Source organism: Mastigoproctus giganteus, chromosome 13 (assembly GCF_048544385.1).
Source record: "Mastigoproctus giganteus isolate SK-2022 chromosome 13, ASM4854438v1, whole genome shotgun sequence".
NCBI classification, from domain to species: domain Eukaryota; kingdom Metazoa; phylum Arthropoda; class Arachnida; order Uropygi; family Thelyphonidae; genus Mastigoproctus; species Mastigoproctus giganteus.
Window position 1 is genome coordinate 136,699,386 of NC_143587.1, and position 20,761 is coordinate 136,720,146.

Here is a 20,761-nt window from a genome sequence, read left to right on the forward strand (position 1 = left end):
TCCAATTTGCATCCAATTACTGTGATGTTACCACATCACTATAGTTTACTAGGTTGGTCAAACAAGATTTTCTCTTTTAAAAAGCCATGTTGTGATCCATTTAGGATATCAAATCTCTGACCATTGACTCCATGACCTTCCTTGACACTAGGTTAAAATAACCATTCTAAAATTATTCCTCTTATCCTTATCCTTCCCCTTGTATATTGGTGAAACATGATGCTTCTTCACAAACCAACAGGATTACTGTTGTATCTAGTGATGATATACTTAATTATAATTAATGTTACAGCAAATTGCCCAATCCACTAGCATCACTTTCAAGGTGAGTAGTTTTTCTTCTGTTGATTTTGTTCTGTAATATTAATACCCAGTAATAACAATATTGATAACAGTGCTGAGGTATATTACCACAATATCTCTAACCTCTAAAGGGATTTCCTACTGCTAAGTTCAAAGAAAAGTATCTATTCAGCTCATGAGTGACATCTGCTATATTATATATGATTCTGTAGTTTCAGCAGACTTTTGCACCTTCTTTATTTAAATGAATTCAATCATTGTTGGAAAGGAAAGCTGAGAAAATGTTACCTTATAAATTATTGCAGAGTCCCTTGAATTGAAAGTAATGGGACAAAGCTCTGATTATATCAATCCCCTTTCTACCACTATGCCTGGGAAGAATTGCAAACATAGTACCCTGACCAAGTAGAGTTGTATTTGCTTTATATCACTAGTTTCTACATGATTAACCAAGTTTCTTGGTTCTCTTAAGAACCAGATTGGTTAGAAGTAACATCAATTTTTGAAACCATTCCATCTCTCTTTTTCAGTAAATATTCCTAGTTTACCCAACAATTAAGTCTATAAATTAATTTAGTTTTAAGTAACTTCATAACTACAAAGGCTATTCAAATAAAGAATGATAATAATTTTTCATGAACAACCATACTTGCTTGCTATTTCTAGCTGATCTGCAAAATTTATGACCAAACCCAGCTACATTGCATAGCAACTGCACAGTTAACTCACATGTACTGTTGTAACCTTGGTGGTTGGTCCCGTTTATGCCTGTTCAGTTTTGCCTACATAACAGTGGACATGACATGCAAGGAACAGTATGCTGTTCTCAAATTTTGTTTTCATTTGATGAAAACATCAGCTGAAGTGTATGAAATATTAAGAGGCTTATATGGAATCTGTGCTTCCACATAGCACAGCTCACAGGCAGTTTAGCATATTTAAAGCTGGACATGATTCAATCACAAAAATTGGCAGTCCAGGAGCTCCAACCACTGCTGTCACCGCAGAAACCATAAACACTGCCTCTGTAATCATGAGAGAAGATCGTCGTTTAACAGTAAGGCAACTGGCAGTGATGTTGAGAATATCAGTAGGAAGCACGCACAGTATTCTCAATGACTGTGTTTGTGCACCCTGGGTTCCAAGACTATTTATACCTGAGCAACAGCAAGTTTGCATGGATGTTTGTCAGGAGCTGAAACATATGGTTACTGAAGATGAGGTTCTACACAAGGTATAACAGTGGATGAAACATGGCTTCAACACCTTGACCCAGAGAATAAGCAAGAAAGCTCTGTTTGGAAGTCTGTCATCGCCAACACAAAAAAAAAAAAAAGCAAAAGTTGTGGCTTATGCAGGAAAGGTTATGGTCATCTCTATTTTCAACATTCAAAGAATAATAGTTTACCAGCATGTGCCATGTCATGTGACTGTTACAGGACCTTACTACAGAGCTGTGTTCCACACTTTGCGGGATCACATTCATTGCAAATGACTACAACTGGATGCTGCATCATGACAACAAGAGCTCACGTTCTCATACTGTCATCAAGTACTTAGCCAGCATTATGTAAAATGTGTTCCTAAACTGCCCTACAGCTCTGACCTTGCATCTTTTTAATTTCCAAAGTTAAAGGAGCTGCAAGGAAAAGGTTCCAGTCGTCAGAAAAAGTTGTAAAGACATCAGAGAAGACTCCCAAACACATGTCAAAAAATGGCTTCCACCATGTTTTTGAAGAATTGCAGAAATATTCGAGTAAGCGCATTTCATCAAGTGTGGACTAGTTTGTAAAAAGGACCGTCAAAATATGGATGATTAATAAAGGTATATTGTGGGGAAAAAATTTATTATTTTTTATTGAACTGCCCTTGTAAATTATTATTATTATTATTAGCTATATGGTGCAAAGGAAGCCTGAGGCTTATGCTGCACCAGCCAAAAAAAAATATTCCTGAGTTACCCTGAGAGAGAGTCAAAAATAGAAGGGAAAATATAAACGAAGAATGATGATATCCAGCTCAGAACCCTGGGTGTGTCAAGCCCACACTCACCCGATGTGAGCCTGGGCTGGATATCATCATTCTTCTCTTTCTTGGTGATTTCCTTCTGCTTTTCTCTCCCCCCCTCCCCCCATAACTCTTTTTTTTTTTCTTTTTTTTTTTTGGCTGGTGCAACATAAGCCTCAGGCTTCCTTGCACCATATGGCTGATAATAATAATAATAAAATGCAGTACATGAAAGAATTAAAATAGGGGGCACTAAGAGAAGAGTTTTGAATCTAAATTGTAATTACTGAGCCTGAGATAATTTCTTTATTCAGTTAAGTACATTATATTTCAGATCTTACAAAAAAGTTGGACAGCAATACAACAACACAATTTGCTAATTATACAGTTAACATCATAATAATATAAAATAATCAGTACAAAATTTACTCAGAAAACATAAAAGTGGAAAGCTAATAATAAAATATTTTCAATACCAGTGCTACTATAAACATATATTGTATAAATATATAAAATCACAAACCAATTTCTGAATAAAAAAGGCTATGGTCTTGGGATAACAAATATTGTATGATTGAATCTTTGCACTTCATACAAAATATTCATTGCCTACTATTAATTAGTAGTTGCTGTTATATCAGCTGTCCTACAAACAGCTACAATAAAGATGTCACCTTAGCTGTCAAGTGGGTTCACATCACAGTATAAAAAAAATAATATTAAATGCTTATTAGTGTATTCAATAATATATATACACACAAAAAATGTAAAGACAACCAAATCATTAAGTTGTATGTATTAAAATACCACACAATTAAAACTGAATTTGGTTTACCGAATAAGAAAAACTAGTACTGTATTACTTTTTCTCCAACAAATCAGAGATCCAGTAACCAGCAGCTCTCAATTTGGGAAAAAAAAAAAAAAAATCATAAATATTACAGCCCGAAATTTGGTGCAATCATAATAACAATAGGCATTATGTTAATATAAGCCTAATGACTGTGATGAGAATGACAAACAACTGCACAGAGAATAGAGTGGGCCAGTAAATCAAGAATGTCTTATAATGAGGGATTTTAACTTTCTGGCTATTGACTAGAACTTGTAGGATGGTCACCCACTAGCAAGGCTTTTGTGCATGACTGTTTTATACAGAAGCATGTTTGAGAGGCAACAAGAGGAAGCAATACTCTTGATCTGATTAACAACAAGAATGCTTTATGCATTAAGAATCTGCAGATAAAAGACCCACTGGGTGGCAGTGATCAGAGTGTACTGATGTGGGATTTAGTTAAAAACATAAGTACTATCAAGGGAAAAGAGACAGGCTTTTGCTTTCATAAGAGTGACTACAATGGTCTCAGCTAGTTTTTAAATACTATGCAGTGATCATATTACCAACAGCAAATTCTAAATGGAAAGCATTCAAGAAAGTCATCATAGAAGCTACTAGGCTTTTCATACCAACTAATAGATTTGATACTAGAGAGCTATTAAGTGCTCGATATTTCCTATATTCTATTATATTATGAGAATCAACAGGGCTTACCTTTATTTTAGATATAGGAAGCTTCTTTTCCAACTCTCCTTGTCCAACTCGCTAATAATTCATGGGGAAGGCGATATCAATTTTGCAAGACATTGTCAAAAGTTAGATTTTGGAGGTCTAAACTGGCTAATAATTAAGGATCGATTTTTTTCTTTTTGGTGCTGTGGCAGGAATTTTGAGTTAAATCTAATAATTGAATATGGGGTGGGGGGTGGGGGTTATTCTCTACATTACTTAAGTCGGAGTCCGACTTAAGTAAAATTGATATCGCCTTCCCCATGAATTATTAGCGAGTTGGACAAGGAGAGTTGGAAAAGAAGCTTCCTATATCTAAAATAAAGGTAAGCCCTGTTGATTCATAATACCAACTAAGAAATACTGTTCAAGGTTGAGTCCTAAATGGATGTCAGATGAACTGATGAGACTTGTGGCAGAGAAGAAAAATACATGGGATGCATATAAATTATCATGTGATACAGAGTGGTTTATATCTGCTATAAGTCACCTGACTTATAGCAGATATAAACCACTCTGTAACAAGTTGCAAGAGAGTTTAGGCAAGCTAAGGCAGATTATGAAAAATCTCTGGCAAAAAATGCAATGAAAAGCAGCAAAGATTTCATTACTTACATTAAAAGTAGAAGAAAGTAGTCAAACCATTGTCCACTTGATACCAATGGTTTAACTATTTATGATCCTGCCCAGGTTTCAGATAAACTGAAAAGGTACTTTGTATCTACATTCACATCAGAATTTCTTTGGGAAGAAGATGCTGGAAGAATATCACATTCTAACAGAGAGCTAAATGATTTTGTGATAATTGTGAGGAAAGTGGAAGAGAAATCATTTAACACTAAACACAAAAAAGGCACATGGGGTGGGTGGGGTTATTCCAATTACATTAAGAGAGACAGCAAATGAGGTAAGCAAACCTATTTCACAAAGGGTGATCAAAGGGCGACACGAGAATTTGGGGCCTGTTAGTTTAACTTCTGTTCCGGGGAAAATAATGGAGTCACTGGTTAAAGAAGCAATGCAGGATCATCTAGACAAGACTGCAGTTACAATTCAGACACAACATGGGTTTGTTAAGGGGAAATCTTGTTTGACCAATCTGATTGGATACTACAATGTGGTCACAAAGGAACTGGATGCAAAAAATAATTTTGATATCATATACTTGGATTTCAGGAAAGCTTTTGATACTGTTACACATAAAAGACTGCTGTTGAAATTGGAAGTGTGACATTAAGGCCAAAATTATTGCTACAGCTAAAGGGATGGTTGAGTGGGAGAAGACAGGGAGTGGTTATTAATGGGCACTGCTCTTCGTGGACTAAGAGGAATCCATGAAGAGCAGTGCCATAAGCCGTTATTAGTGGAGTTCCACAGGGCTTGATGCTGGGCCCATGACTGTTTTCTTTATTTATTAATGATACTGATAAAAGTATAACAGCTAAATGTCTCAGTTTTCAGATGATACAAAGTTGGCTGGGTGGTTAATGACAGTAATCAAGTTAAGCTACTGCAAGATCTACAAAAATCAGATGGGCTGAGAAATAGCAGTTGAAGTTTGACAAATGTAAGTTACTACATATGGGTAGTAAAAATGTAAGATTCACTTATGAACCTTGTGGTACTGCTCAGGGTATTGAAAAATGAAAAGACCTGGTGATAATTGTGTAATCAGATATGAATATATATATATATATATATACAGGTTTGGAGCTCAATGCTGATGGCATTCTTCCTTTTGCTCAGACACACATGAAGAGACACATTGCCCCTTCACACAAATTCAAATTGAGAAATGATGGTTGCATGATAGATGTGCAAAAGTTTACCTTCAGCCTTCATTATTGGAACGAACTTCCATTTGTTGTTGTGGAAGTGGGTAGTATGAATAAAGGCAAGAACTATCAAATTATTGGAGAGGATAGATAGGTGATGTGGGAAGATTTTTTTTTTGCTGATGCTTTATAAGATTGCTTTCTTGTATTGTTTTCCACTACTATTATTAATAAAAAAAAAATTATTTCTACTTATAACTGAACTAGGTCAGCAAAACTTGCATTAAAAATTTAAATGTGACAAACTAAGGGCTTTAAACATAAACAAAAAATGCCATTGTAAGCCTGGATAACTGTGTTGATCAGAGACCAGTAGGCAAGTCAGAAGAATGGTGAAGATTAGGAAATAGATATTGTTTGCTTGTAATAATAAAACCTCAAAATAATGTAGGTTTGGGGAAAAGAAATAAAAGGCCTCATTACTACAGTAAGGACTGTACTATATAAAGCCCCCAACTCATCTTTTTACATTAAAGAAGCACAACAGTTTTGTCATTATTTACATTTTTTTACTTCACTGTGTGTAGTAAAAAAAAAAAAAAAACAGATAAAAAAAACTGGAGCCATGACTAGGTGTTTGAAAACTTGTTATTGGTCTAAAAGTGTAACAATGATGCAGAATCTGGTGCTGGGTTGGATATGCATGAATTTATGTGGGCCGCCCAAAATACAGGTTGAGTTTTTGATTAATTCTGTAGTTTATGGGTGAGGCACAGTTTCGGCTTGCTTTTGAGTACAAATAATTTAATGCGATATACCAAAAAAAAATTAACATATTAACTCAAAGTAATTTTTTTTATAAGTAATATTTGTTAAATATCAGGTGTCATATTTTTATTGTGTAATATGGATCACATTTAACCCCCCTGACATTTTTAAAAATTATGTACATTTTCCTAAAAGGTAGGAGTGGCAAAAATGGAGTGAGGCAGCTGGGGAACAGCCTTGATCCCTACTTCACAGGTAAACCACATGAAGCAGATTATTAGTATTTCTACCATATCATTTTACTACGGTGAGGCTAACAGTTATAAGGGCAACAACATATTTGTGGAGTTGTAGTTCACATTTTTCATTATTACGTCTTACATCCCCAATCAATTTCTTACATGCCTTTGTTTGTATTCTCATCTCAGAAATTGACATAAAACTTATGTTGTATAAGTTTGCTTCCTTGCATCATTTGTCAATACTAATACAAATTTAGATGTTATTTTATTATATAGGGTTACATTGATCTTAATGTATATTCAACACCTCATTAACAAGTATATAAAAAAAATATATATATATAAAATACCCCTACAGGGAATCTTGAAAATACTACTAACCAGTAAAATTTTTGTAAAGCAATATTATTTAACCCTTGCAAGTATAATAAAATGGCCATAATTCCAAATATTAGAAAATTGTGATCATGCAAAATCTGATATATATATATATATATATATATATATATAAAAAATGGGCTTCTACTTATTATCCTCTTTCTTCAGTCAGGAACTTAGATAAAATAATAGAGAATTGAGGTGTGTGCCAAAAATGGTCCTCGTGTATCTTTTGTGATACAAACATAAGTGTACACACAAACCTCCACTTTTAGTATGCAGCAGCACAGGTGGTGCAGATGATATCAATAACTTTGAAAGGGTAATTTCTGGGAACCATACATCTGAGCCAATTCTACTGGATGAGCAAATTTATCTGGGAATCAGTGAAGAAATCCTCTAAGGAATTCTTCATGTGAAAAGAGGAAGGACAAATGTGCAACTGCAAATACAACACCCTGACCAAAAAACCTTTGAGATTAAAGAGCTGACAAGTAGAGATGTCGGCTCTTTAAGTATTATATCTATATCTCATGCAAATTGCCAACACAAATAGACAAGCTATGATAGTTATTCTGATTATGAAATTCAAACAAGGCTCTGAAGGGACTCTTGACTACAACTCTGGGATGACCTCATAAAGTCAGAATTTACAGTAGTGTTTCTGATGCATTTTCAAATTTCACTGGCAATTTCTGTGCTTTTTCTTTAGCCTATTTCCACAAATAAAGCCATGAATTAGGGTTGAATTTGAAGGTGTCTGCAACTCTGCCCAGACATGACAGTAGGGAGTATACGATGAAGGCCTTGTTGATCAATTTGGCCCTGGAAAGATTGTGCAAGGCTCAAGGGGTAGATTTTTTTTCATCCTGGTCTTTACTTGTTAACAGGAGAGACTACTTCTACAGGGATGGGATACACTTAAATAGAAAGGGTGCAAGAATATTTGCTGATGCTATTGAGGCAGAGTTAGGTGGGTCGGAAAATTGCTAGCATGGGGGGATACACAAACTAAAAGGTTAACAGTGTCCACAGGCAGAGGTGAAAGTGATTCTTGCACTGCTTCTATTGGAATGAGCAACAGCCTGGAAAACAAGATGCAGGGTATTTCAGAGACTGCTGGGAGTCATTGCAGTACAAGTAAACACATGGGTTGTGTTAGGGTGGCTAAGAATAGGAACAGGTGCATGTATACTTGCATGTACACCAATATTAGGAGTTTGGTAAATAAATTTGATGAATTTGAGGTATTGCTCAGAACATCAAAGGCAGATATTGTTGGGATATCAGAGATGTGGTGTCACACAGATATAAGGAATGCAGAACTGCAGTTTGGGGAGTACAATGTGTACAGGAAGAATGGACAGGAAGGGAGGTGGGGTTATGCTATTAGTTAAGAAACACATAAAATCCAAGGAAGTGAAGCCAGTCAACATCGCTGGACATTGCAGTGTTGAGTCAGTTTGGTGTGACATTAGCATTGGGAGATCAAAATTGAGAGTAGGAATATGCTATAGGCCCTAATGACTCTGATGAGTATAACAAGAAACTGTACAGGGAAATAGCAGGCCAGTAAATCAGTCTTATAATGGGGGATTTTAATTTCCCAGATATTGACTAGAATTTGTGTGTTGGTCACTCACACACTAGCAAGGCTTTTGTGGATTTATTGGATGATTGTTTTCAACAGCAGCATGTTCGGGAGGCAACTAGAGGGAGTAATACTCTTGATCTGATTATCAGTAGTGATTCTTCATGCATTAAGACAGATAAAGGAACCACTAGGTGGCAGTGATCACAGTGTGCTGAAGTGGGATTTACTCAAAGAGGTAACTACCATCAGAGGTAAAGGGAAGAGTTTTTGCTTTCGTAAATGCGACTACAGTGGACTGAGACAGTATTTAAATTCTATATGGTGGGACCAACTGTTGATGTTACCAACAGCAAATTCAAAATGGGAAGCAATCAAAGAATTAATCTTGGAAGCTTTACATACCAACTAAGAAATATTGTTCAAGGTTTAGGCCTAAATGGATGTCAGATGAACTAATGATACATATGGCAGAGAAGAAAAATACATGGCATACATATAAATTAATGGAGGACATGGAAGCCTATGATAGATATAAGCTGGTCAGTAGCCAAGTCACAAAGGAGATTAGGCAGGCCAAGACAGATTATGAGAAATCCTTGGCAAAGGATGCAATTTAAAAAAAAGATTTCTTTACCTATGTAAAATCTACAAGGAAGGGAAGAATCAGATTGGTCCACTGGATATGGATGGTTCAACTGTTGATGATCCTGCTCAGGTGGCTAACAAACTAAATGAGTATTTTGCATCTACATTCACCCATGAGGAGTTATTCAGGGAGGGAAATGCCAGAGGTGAGTTAAACTCTGGTAGTGAGCTAGATGATTTTGAAATAACTGAGAGGGAAGTGGAGAAGAAATTGTTGAAGATAAACATAAAAAAGGCAGATTATGGGTGGACGGGATCTATCCAGTTATATTAAAGGAGGCAGCAAAGGAAGTAAGCAAGCCATTAGCCATAATTATGAGAGCTTCCTTGGACTCAGGGGAGGTACCCATGGACTGGAGGTGTAAAAATGTGACCCCAATTCATCAAAGGGCGACACAAGTAATTATAGACCTGTTAGTTTAACTTCTGTTCCAGGAAAATTAATGGAGGCACTGGTTAAAGAACTACTGCAGGATTATCTAGCCAAGACTTCAGTTATAGCTCGGACACAGCATGGTTTTGTTAAGGGAAAGTCTTGCCTGACCAATTTGATTGAATACTATGATGTGGTCACAAAGGAACTGGATGCAGGTAATAACTTTGATATCATATATTTGGATCTTAGAAAGGCTTTTGATACTGTTGCACATGGAAGACTGCTGAACAAATTGGAGCAGTGTGGCATTGGAGGCAAATTGCTGCTATGGATAAAGGGATGGTTGAGTGGGAGAAGACAGAGTGGTAATCAATGGACACTGCTCATTGTCGACTAATGTTATTAGTGGGGTCCCTCAGGATTCAGTGTTGGGTCCATTGTTGTTTTCTGTATTTATAAATAATATTGATGATGGTATATCAAGCTTAATGTCCAAGTTTGCGGACGATATGAAGGTTGGCAGGGTTGTTAAGGACATTAATGACAGTACGCTGCTGCAACAGGATCTAGAAAAGTTGAGCAGATGGGCTGAGAGGTGGCAAATGAAGTTTAACATTGACAAATGTAAAGTACTACATATGGGAAGCAATAACCCCAGAGTGACGTATCAACTCTGTGGTACTACACTGACAGTGGTAGAGAATGGAAAGGACCTGGGGGTAATTGTGCAGGCAGATATGAAGTTTTCTGAGCAGTGCAGACGGTCTGCAAGAGTAGGTCATAGTGTCTTGCTCATAGTGTCTTGTCAATGATATACAGGAATTTTTCTAGCAAGGATAAGGAGGTGATTATCCCCTTGTATAAGGCAATGGTCAGGCAACACCTTGAGTACTGTATACAGGTCCTGAGGCCTCAGTTTAAGAAGGATGTAGAGCTGTTGGAACGAGTACAGAGAAGGGCAACAAGATTAGTGAATGGAAGAAATGGTTGCAGTTACGAAGAAAGGCTTAAATTTTGCAAATTACAGTGTCTGGAGACTAGGCACCTGCGAGGTGATCTGATTGAGGTTTATAAAGCCTTGAATGGTTTGTGCATGCTCGGTGCTGATGAGATTCTTCCTCTTTCTCAGAATAATCACCCGAGCAGGCATAAATTCAAATTGAGGAAAGACAGATGCAGGATAGATGTGCAGAAATTTGCCTTTAGCTAGCAGATAGTTGGTTGGTGGAACAGACTTTCATCCTTTGTTGTGGAAGTTGACAGCTAAATAAATTTAAGGCTTAGCTGGATAGGTATTTGGAATGAACGGATGGGTGAAATGGGAGCGGTTTTTTTTTTTTTTGGCCGATGCTGCATAAGCTTGCTTTCTAGCATCATATGCCTCTAATGTCAGTAATGCAAATATTCCATTGTCTCTCTGCCCACCCAATTTGATGCACATATATTTTTTGGTGTTTCATGCTTCCCTGTTTTGCTTTTCTCCTTCTCACAAGCAGAGAAATTTGATGTACCTTGATGGAAACAATCCCATACCTTTCTGCAGTCACAAAGATGGTATTTTTCTTTTCCACAGTTTTATGTATATTCTGCAATTGTGTTTTTTTTTTTTTTTTTTAGGATAAAGTTCATTGCTTTACTGGAGTTCTGGTAGAGATGGATGATAAGATTAGAGCTGCTTTAATGACTGGTACTACCCTCTAATTTTTCTTCCAAATCAAATATATAACTGTTGTCATTTGACCCACACCATAGTGAGAGTCTTGTCAGTTATAAGTTGTATCATAAAGTCACTGATCTTTTGAACATTGGGATCTGTATCCATCACCTAAAACTCATTTGTTACTTTTTCTTTCAAAAACTTTAGGACAGCATATGGATTATTAATTTGTACTTCCTGGGCAGTGTTACTCTACACATCTAACATTAAGTCAGTGATGTGCAATATGTCTAACATTTTATCACCTATGTCATAAAAAAATATCACCAGTAACTATAATGTCCACTTGATACCTCATTACAACTTCTCAGGTTTTTATTTTTATATTCTTCCTCGAAGGTCATCCATACCTTTATACACTCAAAGGCTTTGCCTTGAAAGCAATGCCCTAGAATCTCTTGTGACATATGTCCTATTAATCCCTTCGGCACACATATGCCTTAATCACAAAGTGTCTACATTTTGAACATTTCAAAAGTTCCATTTATTCTAAAGTTAAATAATTCTAACTTTCCGAATTCATAATACTTTTCAATAAAACTCAACAAAACATTCTAACAAGCAAGGTAGATGCCTATTTGTAACAATACTTTTATAAACCTTTTTATTGTCAATGATATACAGGAATTTTGCTAGTAAGGAAAAGGAGACCTATATGCAGTACTCAAGGTGTGGCCTGACCACTGCTTTGTATAGGCAATGGTCAGGCCATGCCTTGAGTACTGTGTACAGGTTTGGAGACCTCATTTTAAAAAGGATGCAGAGCTGCTTAAGCAAGTATAGAGAAGGGCAACAAGGTTGGTGAGGGGAATGAAGGGGTGGTCTTACCAAGAAAGACTTAAGTTCTACAAATTGCAGCGTCTGGAGACTAAGCATCTGCGAGGTGATCTGATTGAGGTGTATAAGGCCTTGAATGGGTTGAGCAGGCTCAATCTGATTGGATTCTTCCTCTTGCTCAGATTACAAACCTGAGAGGACATAAATTCAAATTGAGGAAAGAATTGTAGAATAGATGTGTGGAAATTTGCCTTTAGCCAGTGGACAGTTGATGCTGGAACAAACTTCCATCCGTCATTGTGGAAGTTGATAGCTTAAATAAATTCAAAGAGTAACTAGACAAATGTTTAGAGGGAATGGATGTGTGAAATGGTTTTTTTTTTGGCTGATGCTGCATAAGCTTGCTTTCTTGCATCACATACCTCTACTACTACTACTATAACTTGAAAACAACTGTACAAAACATTCCCGTACATCTTAGTCAGGCACAAAATGTGTCCAACTGCTTTAGTACAAACCTGTTGCCGACCGGGCTAGCCGGGTGGGTAAAGTGCCTGCCTGGCAATCCAAAGGTCGCGGGTTCAAATCCCGCCTCGGGCTTGGATCAAAGTACTGCAAAAACCTTGGGAGGTGCATTATGGCCACAGAAGCCGATGCACCAACAACTACAAAAAAAAAAAAAAAAACCTGTTTTAAAACTTCTGCTTTAATCTGTACAACTCTGATTGCAAACAATTGCAGAACAAAGCTCATCATACTTTTCTCATTTTTCATTTGCACCTCAGTGTGAGATGACTCCTTACTGATATGTGATGTTGTTCAGAAGGCTAGTAGAAGGCAATGGTTAACAAAATCATGGCTTCCTGACATGATGCTTTATTGTGATATGTGTTTAACAAATCCCAGGGACTCATATCTGGTGAGTATATGCTTGGCACACCCAGGGTCCTGAGCTGGATATCATCATTCTCTTTCTTCTTCTGACTCTCTCTCTCTCTCAGAGTAATTCAGAGTTTTTTTTTTTTTTTTTTTTTTTTTTTGGCTGGTGCAGCATAAGCCTCAGGCTTCCTTGTACCATATGACTAATAATAATAATATCCAGCTGGCATAACAAGCTAAAAGTGGATCAAACTGCTAATTTTATTCAGTATCCCCCCACCCCATGCCATGCAAAAAACTGTTATATTTTTGTTTCAGCTTATTTTTTGCCACACAGGCTGGGGATGGTTTGCCATCACTGGCCTTGAAGCAGAAATTTGCATGGAAAGTAATTGCAAGAGAATTTTGTCTAAATGTTTTGGTGTGGGGGGGGTAAGAAATAGATATATCATTGAAGTCTTTGGCTTTTGTGGGCTTGCACAGTTAGGGACAGTAGTTTCCTTATTCCAGTCTGAGCAAACATAAGCTTGAGTGAAGGTCTGGTTGTAGGGGTTTGCCAAAGATATATAGGATGAAAACTATTGATTTTGAGGAGTTGGGGATACCCTCTAGTCCTATTGCAGAGAAGTTTGAAGAGGAGTTATTAGCTACTTTTGGTCCAACAAAATGGAGATTTTAGCCAGCATGCCACAACATGAAGTGTCTTTTTGACATGGGCATTGCATTGGTGGATGAGATGAGACCAAACCCAATAACATGATCAGCCCAAGCCTCTAGGGAGAAATCTTGAGGGATGTGAACATTGATAAAATGATTCGACTTTCTTCTTATCAAGAGTTTCATATCAATAGATACGTTTCAGGTCCACCATCACTTGATTTATGCAAAGAAATGGCACCACTAAAATACTGTCACATGAAATTAAAATCAGCTAGCAAGATAAAACCTGAATTTGAGGCCAGGTATCCAAAGGTAAATCAGGAGAAAAAAGTGAACAGGTCCTAGGTAAGATCTTGAGGTTGTGAGATGGTAAGACAATGTGAATGTAGCTTGTAGAAGGAGATGGTTTGTGGAAAGCAAGTTGGTATATTTTTAGTGAAAACAGCAACTTGGGTGTTAGTAAAGATTTTATCAAGCAAGACAGCACTACCAGTAGAAGGTTGCAGTCTCCACACAGTTGGCTGAACAAGCAATTGGTTATGTCAACAGGAAGTAATCTGGCAAGGTTAATGTCACTAACACAATGCTATATAATTTTGTGATGGAAACTTAACCAAGAGCTGAGATAATCATATTGACCAGCTGACAGTGGAGAAGTAGTAAGCCACGACATGAATATGGATGTGGGTAGCTGATGCATCAAGTTGGGGAGACTGATAATGGAAGATTAGATAAAGCCATAAAAGAGAATAGGTAACTGCAACATCCTATCAATTTTCATCAGATGTAGAATGAAGGTTTATAGCAGCAAGAGTACTCAAAGTAATTTTTTTTTTTAGTGTAAGTGACATATCAGCAATTACAATATAATTGTAGTCATCATTAGCAAGTACATCAAGGACAGTGGGGAAACCTGTTTCAGATGGTCCTGGCATTTTGAAAGCTGATGGTCTCTAATTTATACATATGGGATGAAGACAAGTACAGAGATGTGAGCATTCATGGAATTAGGAGGATGACACAGAAGATAGCCCTATCACTAATATCAGGAATTAACCATGAGAGCAGGTCAGAGTAAGTAAGTAAGTAAGTAAGAATGACATCTAAGAATCTGTCACATCTGGATTTTTTTGGCAGCTCAGCCAAAAAAAATCCAGATGTCTTCTACTGGCTTTCTTGCCTCATAATGAAATTTGCTAGTAGTTAAGCATTTTGATGAAGCTAGTAAGCCCTCTTAAGTGGACCAGCATAAGCTTATTGTAACTCTGCTTCTGTAACTTGTTTACTGCATTAAGAAGACTGTAGCAAGAAAGCTGTAGTATCAGCTGAGATATTCATCATAACCATCAACAATAAAGATTAAAACTACTTTAAAAAAATGTATTTCCTGTGTTTTTTTTTTTTTTGTAGTAAAACCAGTAACTCCTGGCACCAGGTCAGTGACTTTTTTTCAAGCACATATTATACATTTCAATGTCTCAAGAGAGAGAGCAAGAGCCTTTGATAATTTACCAGTTACTGCAAATCTCATCTTGTGGAATTTCTCCAATGAGAAGACGAAGAAAGCTCTTTAGAATTTACATATAATTTTCAATTTTTGAACTGAGTCAGAATTTAATCAGCACATGCTATCCTACTAAGAATATAGCACTCATACGGAACAGAAATTGAAGTTCACAGGGTTAGTAGATTGACTGCCCTAAGAAACAACCAATCTGCTAACCTTGCTATTGACTGCAAAGTGGTAGATATAATAGGATTGCTCTCATATCTCAGATAACATAAAGCAGGCAAGTAAAATAATGAGTTGAGCCTATGCAAAAAAAAAAAAAAAAAAATGTACAACCCACTGTAAACAGTTAAAATGGAGTTGTAAAATCTTCTAGTTTTAAACATACAGAGTATAAATGGAAATTATTATTATATAATTTGAAACCTGAGGTATATTTGTGCTCCACCTCAGTCCTGAAAAATCAAAAATGATCTTTTTCCTGAACACAACCTTCCCAGGCCTGACCCTAATTTTTGGGTCCAACAATTCCATGTGGCAACAGACACAAAGACCTTGGAGCTATCCTTGATCCCAAGATGAGATTAAATTTGTATATTGTAATGCTCTACCTCCAAGATGGCAGAACATCTAGGAGATACAGTCAAACCATGATATCCCCTACCATACTGAATGTTGCCAAAATCTAGGCATCAGCTGCTCTCTCTCTCTCTCTCTCTCTCTCTCTCTCTCTCCCCCCCCCCCTCAGGATATGTATTCTTGCTGCAGAGTACTGGCTGCTACGATGGACATTATATAAGCATCATCTCCCACAGAAAGAGAAATGGCCAGAGACATTTAGTGCACAAGGCAACCCCCATATAAATACATTACTTCAGCAAAGCTTTTCACAGGAGTCATCTTCTCTCCAAATTTCTGGAATATATGTTGATAGAAACCCCCCCCCCATCATCATTGAGGTCATACCTTCTGCAGTATTACAGTGATTCAAACTGTGCACACAGGTTCATACCTGCTCCCTATGTTACACTCTTCATGGCAATTGATGCTGACATGCACAATCTTGCAATAGAGCCAGAATGCCATAATTGCTGAACTAATCCTAAGTTCTTTATGGAATTACAGTAGTTGTACAATCATGGATTAGTATCAGTGTGCAGAGGTTCTCATGACATTGGAACTGCAATCTGAATATCATTATTCATGCATGACTAATATTGGAGTGCTGTATCTCTAAGATATGGACTACGGTGATAATGTCTGTTTAGTAACCTCTCAGGGACCAGCTGCTTTACCATCTTTCTCAGCATTACCAACCTTCTGATTAATTATTCAAAAATTATCCTCTGACATGATGTATATGAGCCAAGAAAACTGTTATCGTAACTTATAACAAATTTATTCATGTAAAAGCTTATCTGCATATTTAATTTTATTATTTTATTTACCTGGCCAGAACCTAGTTATTTTTTAAATTGTATCAGAATTTCATTCATATTAATTTTCCCAATAGCTCTCCGTATTTTATAGCAGTAATCCTATTTCACTAATTACATCCTATAGTACTGTATCATTTATATGCACCTGCTTGTGGGTCAAACCTATAGCATCATGTTACGGTGGGCACATTGCATACTAATGCAATGGTATATTTATACTCTTATATAATAAAGATGAAGGCTCTTCTTTTATATAGCTCAATATAATATCCCAAAATATAATGTGGGCAATGTTCAAATTAAATTTTACCTCGCAGTTAACCAACACTAACCATATTAAAAAGAGACAGTTTAAACAGTTCTAACTTCATTAAAAAAAAAAAAAAAAAACCACACACACAGCACTTAGGAAGCAAATGATTCCAAAACATGAAATAATTCCTAATCACATTCTAGGTGAAGAAAACTGGGTGTGAATACTAGTTACCATATGTACACAAAATATTTCTCAAGGTTTCCATAATTCATTAAGGCACACATTCCTGACAACCATTTTGCCAAATGTGACTAGTCAGAGGAAGATGACATAAACCAAAACTTATAATAGACACTGCCAATCCTTCAGTTTCATAATTCTTGTTGATTTGGCCCACTTGCAATAACAAAGGTTAATGCACAACAGTGATTGACAGCATTATCAAAATTTGATCTTTGCCTTATCTATTTTAGTTAAGAAAGTACTATAACAAAATATAAATACAGGCACTTTATGCATAATAATTATAAAAGTTGTGTCCATTTTTAAATTTTTGTAGAGTTTAAGTGGAATAAGCTATTAAATTTAATAAAAATTTAAATATATTTTAAAATCATAAGAGGAGAATTAAAACATGAAATATTTAATCTTAAATATAAAAAGCTTATACAACAGTAGCTTACATTAAATAGAGAAATCTATATTTTATCATTCTGATGAAACAAAGTAGGCAGAACTACTCTGATAAATGGCTTGGACATAATGAAAAAGTACGAATTTTACTGAAAATGATGAAATTTGTTTCATGAAACCGTCCTGTAGTTAATTACTACACAAAAGATGGCAGATAATAATATATTTTCAGAAAGCATGTGTGAGCAGAAAAATAGTTTCCTAAAATTCTGTAGTTCTTAAAAATACAAACTTATACTCAAATAAAACTACTGCACAGAAAAAAATATATGCTTAACCAGCTAATTTCTTTACAGGTTTTTTTTATGCAGTAAAATGCTCACTGTTAAATTCAGGGGTTGAAATGGAAAATTTTACAAAATAGAATGCTCATTAATAAAATATCTTATTTTTAGCAAACAATATGTACATGACATTGCCAACCTGTGACGAAACTGTTTTCTGGAGTGTTCCAGTCCATTCCGAGCCCTGGTCATATTCTAAAATTAATATTGTTTGGTGTTAGCTTGTTGATGGAACAGTTCTTTAATGAATTATCATTCAATTCTAAAAGCTCATTAGCCATTATAAGTTAATTATACAAATAATTAGCTAACCTATATTTCAAGAAATTACTTTTTTCTCCATTTCATGCTAAAAGAAAAGTAAACCCATAATACAGAAAACTCTGAGTGGTGTATTCATGTAAAATAGAGGCTCCACACCTGAAAATCCAATCCCACCTGAAAATCCAATGCCACAAGTTGGTGGATAAACTAAGTAATCTGTTTCGAACAACTCAATCTCTTTCTGGGCAGAACCTAATTTGTTTATGGCTTTACACGAGAATGTACCGTAATCACGATCTTCAATACCAATAACACAGAGTGTTGTGTCTGTAATTCCATCTAATGAACTAAAATTTGAAATTTGAAAATCCTTATTGGCGTTTATTTGATACTGATTTTTTAACCACATAATGGAAGGCGAGGGATAGGCTTCAACATGGCACTGAAGATTCATGTCATAATGTTTTGCTTGTCCATAGTTTGGCCTATTTAATGTTATGACTGGAGCAAATTCAACTTTAACTCCAACATGTCTACGAGCACCTTTTCCTACTCCGTTATCTGCAATGCAATAATAAGTTCCTCGGTCAAACTTGGTGATATTATGAATTGTTAACACATTCCCGCGATACACGGTACCTCCTGTGGGAAGAAGATCGTTGTTTTCTCTTCTCCATGATATTTTAGGCGCAGGATAGCCAGTTGCATAACACTCAAGTGATACATTTGTTCCAGCTGTAGTTGCAATAGATTGCGTACTATTGTCTAGTATAACAGGTGGAATTCTCACATGAACCCACGCATCACCAGTCAGTTTACTTGAAGAACCCATTATCACTTGGCACTGATAAAGCCCTGCATCAACTTCTTGTATTTTTGTTATCTGCAGCGTATATGTGCTGCTAGCTTCATCGTGGCGAATTGAGTAGCGCTGATTTGGAATTATCTGTGTACTCCCAGTTGATATTAAATCTGTGATTTGACCTCCTTTGCGAATTTTAATCCAAAGCACTGGGTACTCTGAGGCATATAAAACGGAACAGTGCAAATCCAGTGTATCTCCAATGTTTACAAATTTTTCTTTGGTGATGTAAGAAATAGTTGGATGCTGCTGCCCATTTGTTTGAATCACATAATAACCTAACACAACAAACAAACCTATTGACATTTCTAACAATTGAATAATATTACTGTTACCCTTAATGAAAATAAATAAACACAACAAAAACGAGAATGCTAACGCCTTTGCCGAACAAACAATAAGCGCTATGCGCACACACTCTAGTGAAAACAACTAACACCAAAACGAAGAAAAATACAATACAGCCAAAGCTCCGCATAACTCATTATAGTCATATTTACACTTAAGGTTTACATAATACGCACACGCCTAAAAGTTTGGAATCACAGCGTATGATAACAGTTTTCATTGTTTTTTTATTTTGTTTTGCTTTTTTGAAATTAGCTATGACAATGTAAGGTTTAATGTTAAAAAAAAAAAAAAAAAAACAACACACTAGAGCGTATTTGAAGATTTTTTTTTTTTTTTTTATTAAGAACTGAAAAATTTTCAAAAATTCAAATTACTATATTAGGGCCACCCGTAATCTCTTACATATACCCAAATAGGTATTATGACTGTAAATTTAGTGTACTCTCTGGTCGATTTGCCTGTTTTGCTGAATAAAAAACCCTCAGTTTCTGGGATGGGGAAGCTGTCTACGCCTGAAATCGACTAACTCAGCCACGGAGAGTAAAAAGCCCATTAAAGTTCCTCACGTCATCGACGGTATTCGAACCCGGGCCTTTTCCACCCGGTGTGGGGAGGACGGTGACGATAATTCTGCCTTGAATCTGTTTAAGCTATCTTAACAGTTTTGCAGTATTAAATTATCAAAAAATTAGGAAAATTAATAATTAACTAATAAATATAATTAGTAACCAAGTATTAGCATTAGTAGAGGTACATGATGCAAGAAAGCAAATTTATCAGTCAAAAAAAAAAAAAAAACACCTCATTTCACCCATACACTTGTTCCAAATGTTTGTCTAGTTCTGCCTAAAATGCACAGCTTGCATGATGTTTGTGGATCATTCAGGTATGGGACATGATATTGCCATGGGGCATGTCTTTGTGTGTGCGCGATGCAAGGAGTGTAAGGAAATCAGGCAACAACTCAGCGTTCTTATGGGCCTATATGAGAGCTTGAAGGACAGGGTGGATGCCATCGAAAGAACTAAATTGAAGGACCCATCAAGCTCTCAGCTGCCCACATCAACACCAGAGCTTGCACTTGGTCATCGCGCAACACAGCGGCAACCCCCACGGCAGAATGCGCTGGTCCCGAAGGAACTAGTAGTTGTTGGTGACTCTATTGTCAGGGAAACGGGGAACATGCTTTGTAAAAAGGATAGGTGGAACAGGACCAGGGTATGTCTGCCAAGGGCAAAGGTTGATGACGTTGTAGAGCAGATATCATCTTTTAAGGGCACAAAAGGTGATATAGTTGTACACGTTGGCACTAATGATATCAAGAGTAGGAGACCGGCAGAATTGCTTAACAAGTACAGGTCACTGTTGAAAAAAAGCCGTGAAATAGGGTTGAATTTGAAAGTGTCTGCAATTC

At 36.4% G+C, this 20,761-nt stretch overlaps 1 protein-coding gene across 1 annotated transcript; it reads right to left on the reverse strand.

Moving 5' to 3' along the window:
• Nucleotides 1-18,219: 18,219 nt before the first annotated feature.
• Nucleotides 18,220-19,310, reverse strand: LOC150076466 (lachesin-like). The gene has a single exon (XM_090387365.1). The coding sequence runs from the start codon at nucleotides 19,300-19,302 to the stop codon at nucleotides 18,220-18,222; it is 1,083 nt and encodes a 360-aa protein (XP_090243491.1). The 5' UTR covers nucleotides 19,303-19,310.
• Nucleotides 19,311-20,761: the final 1,451 nt, after the last annotated feature.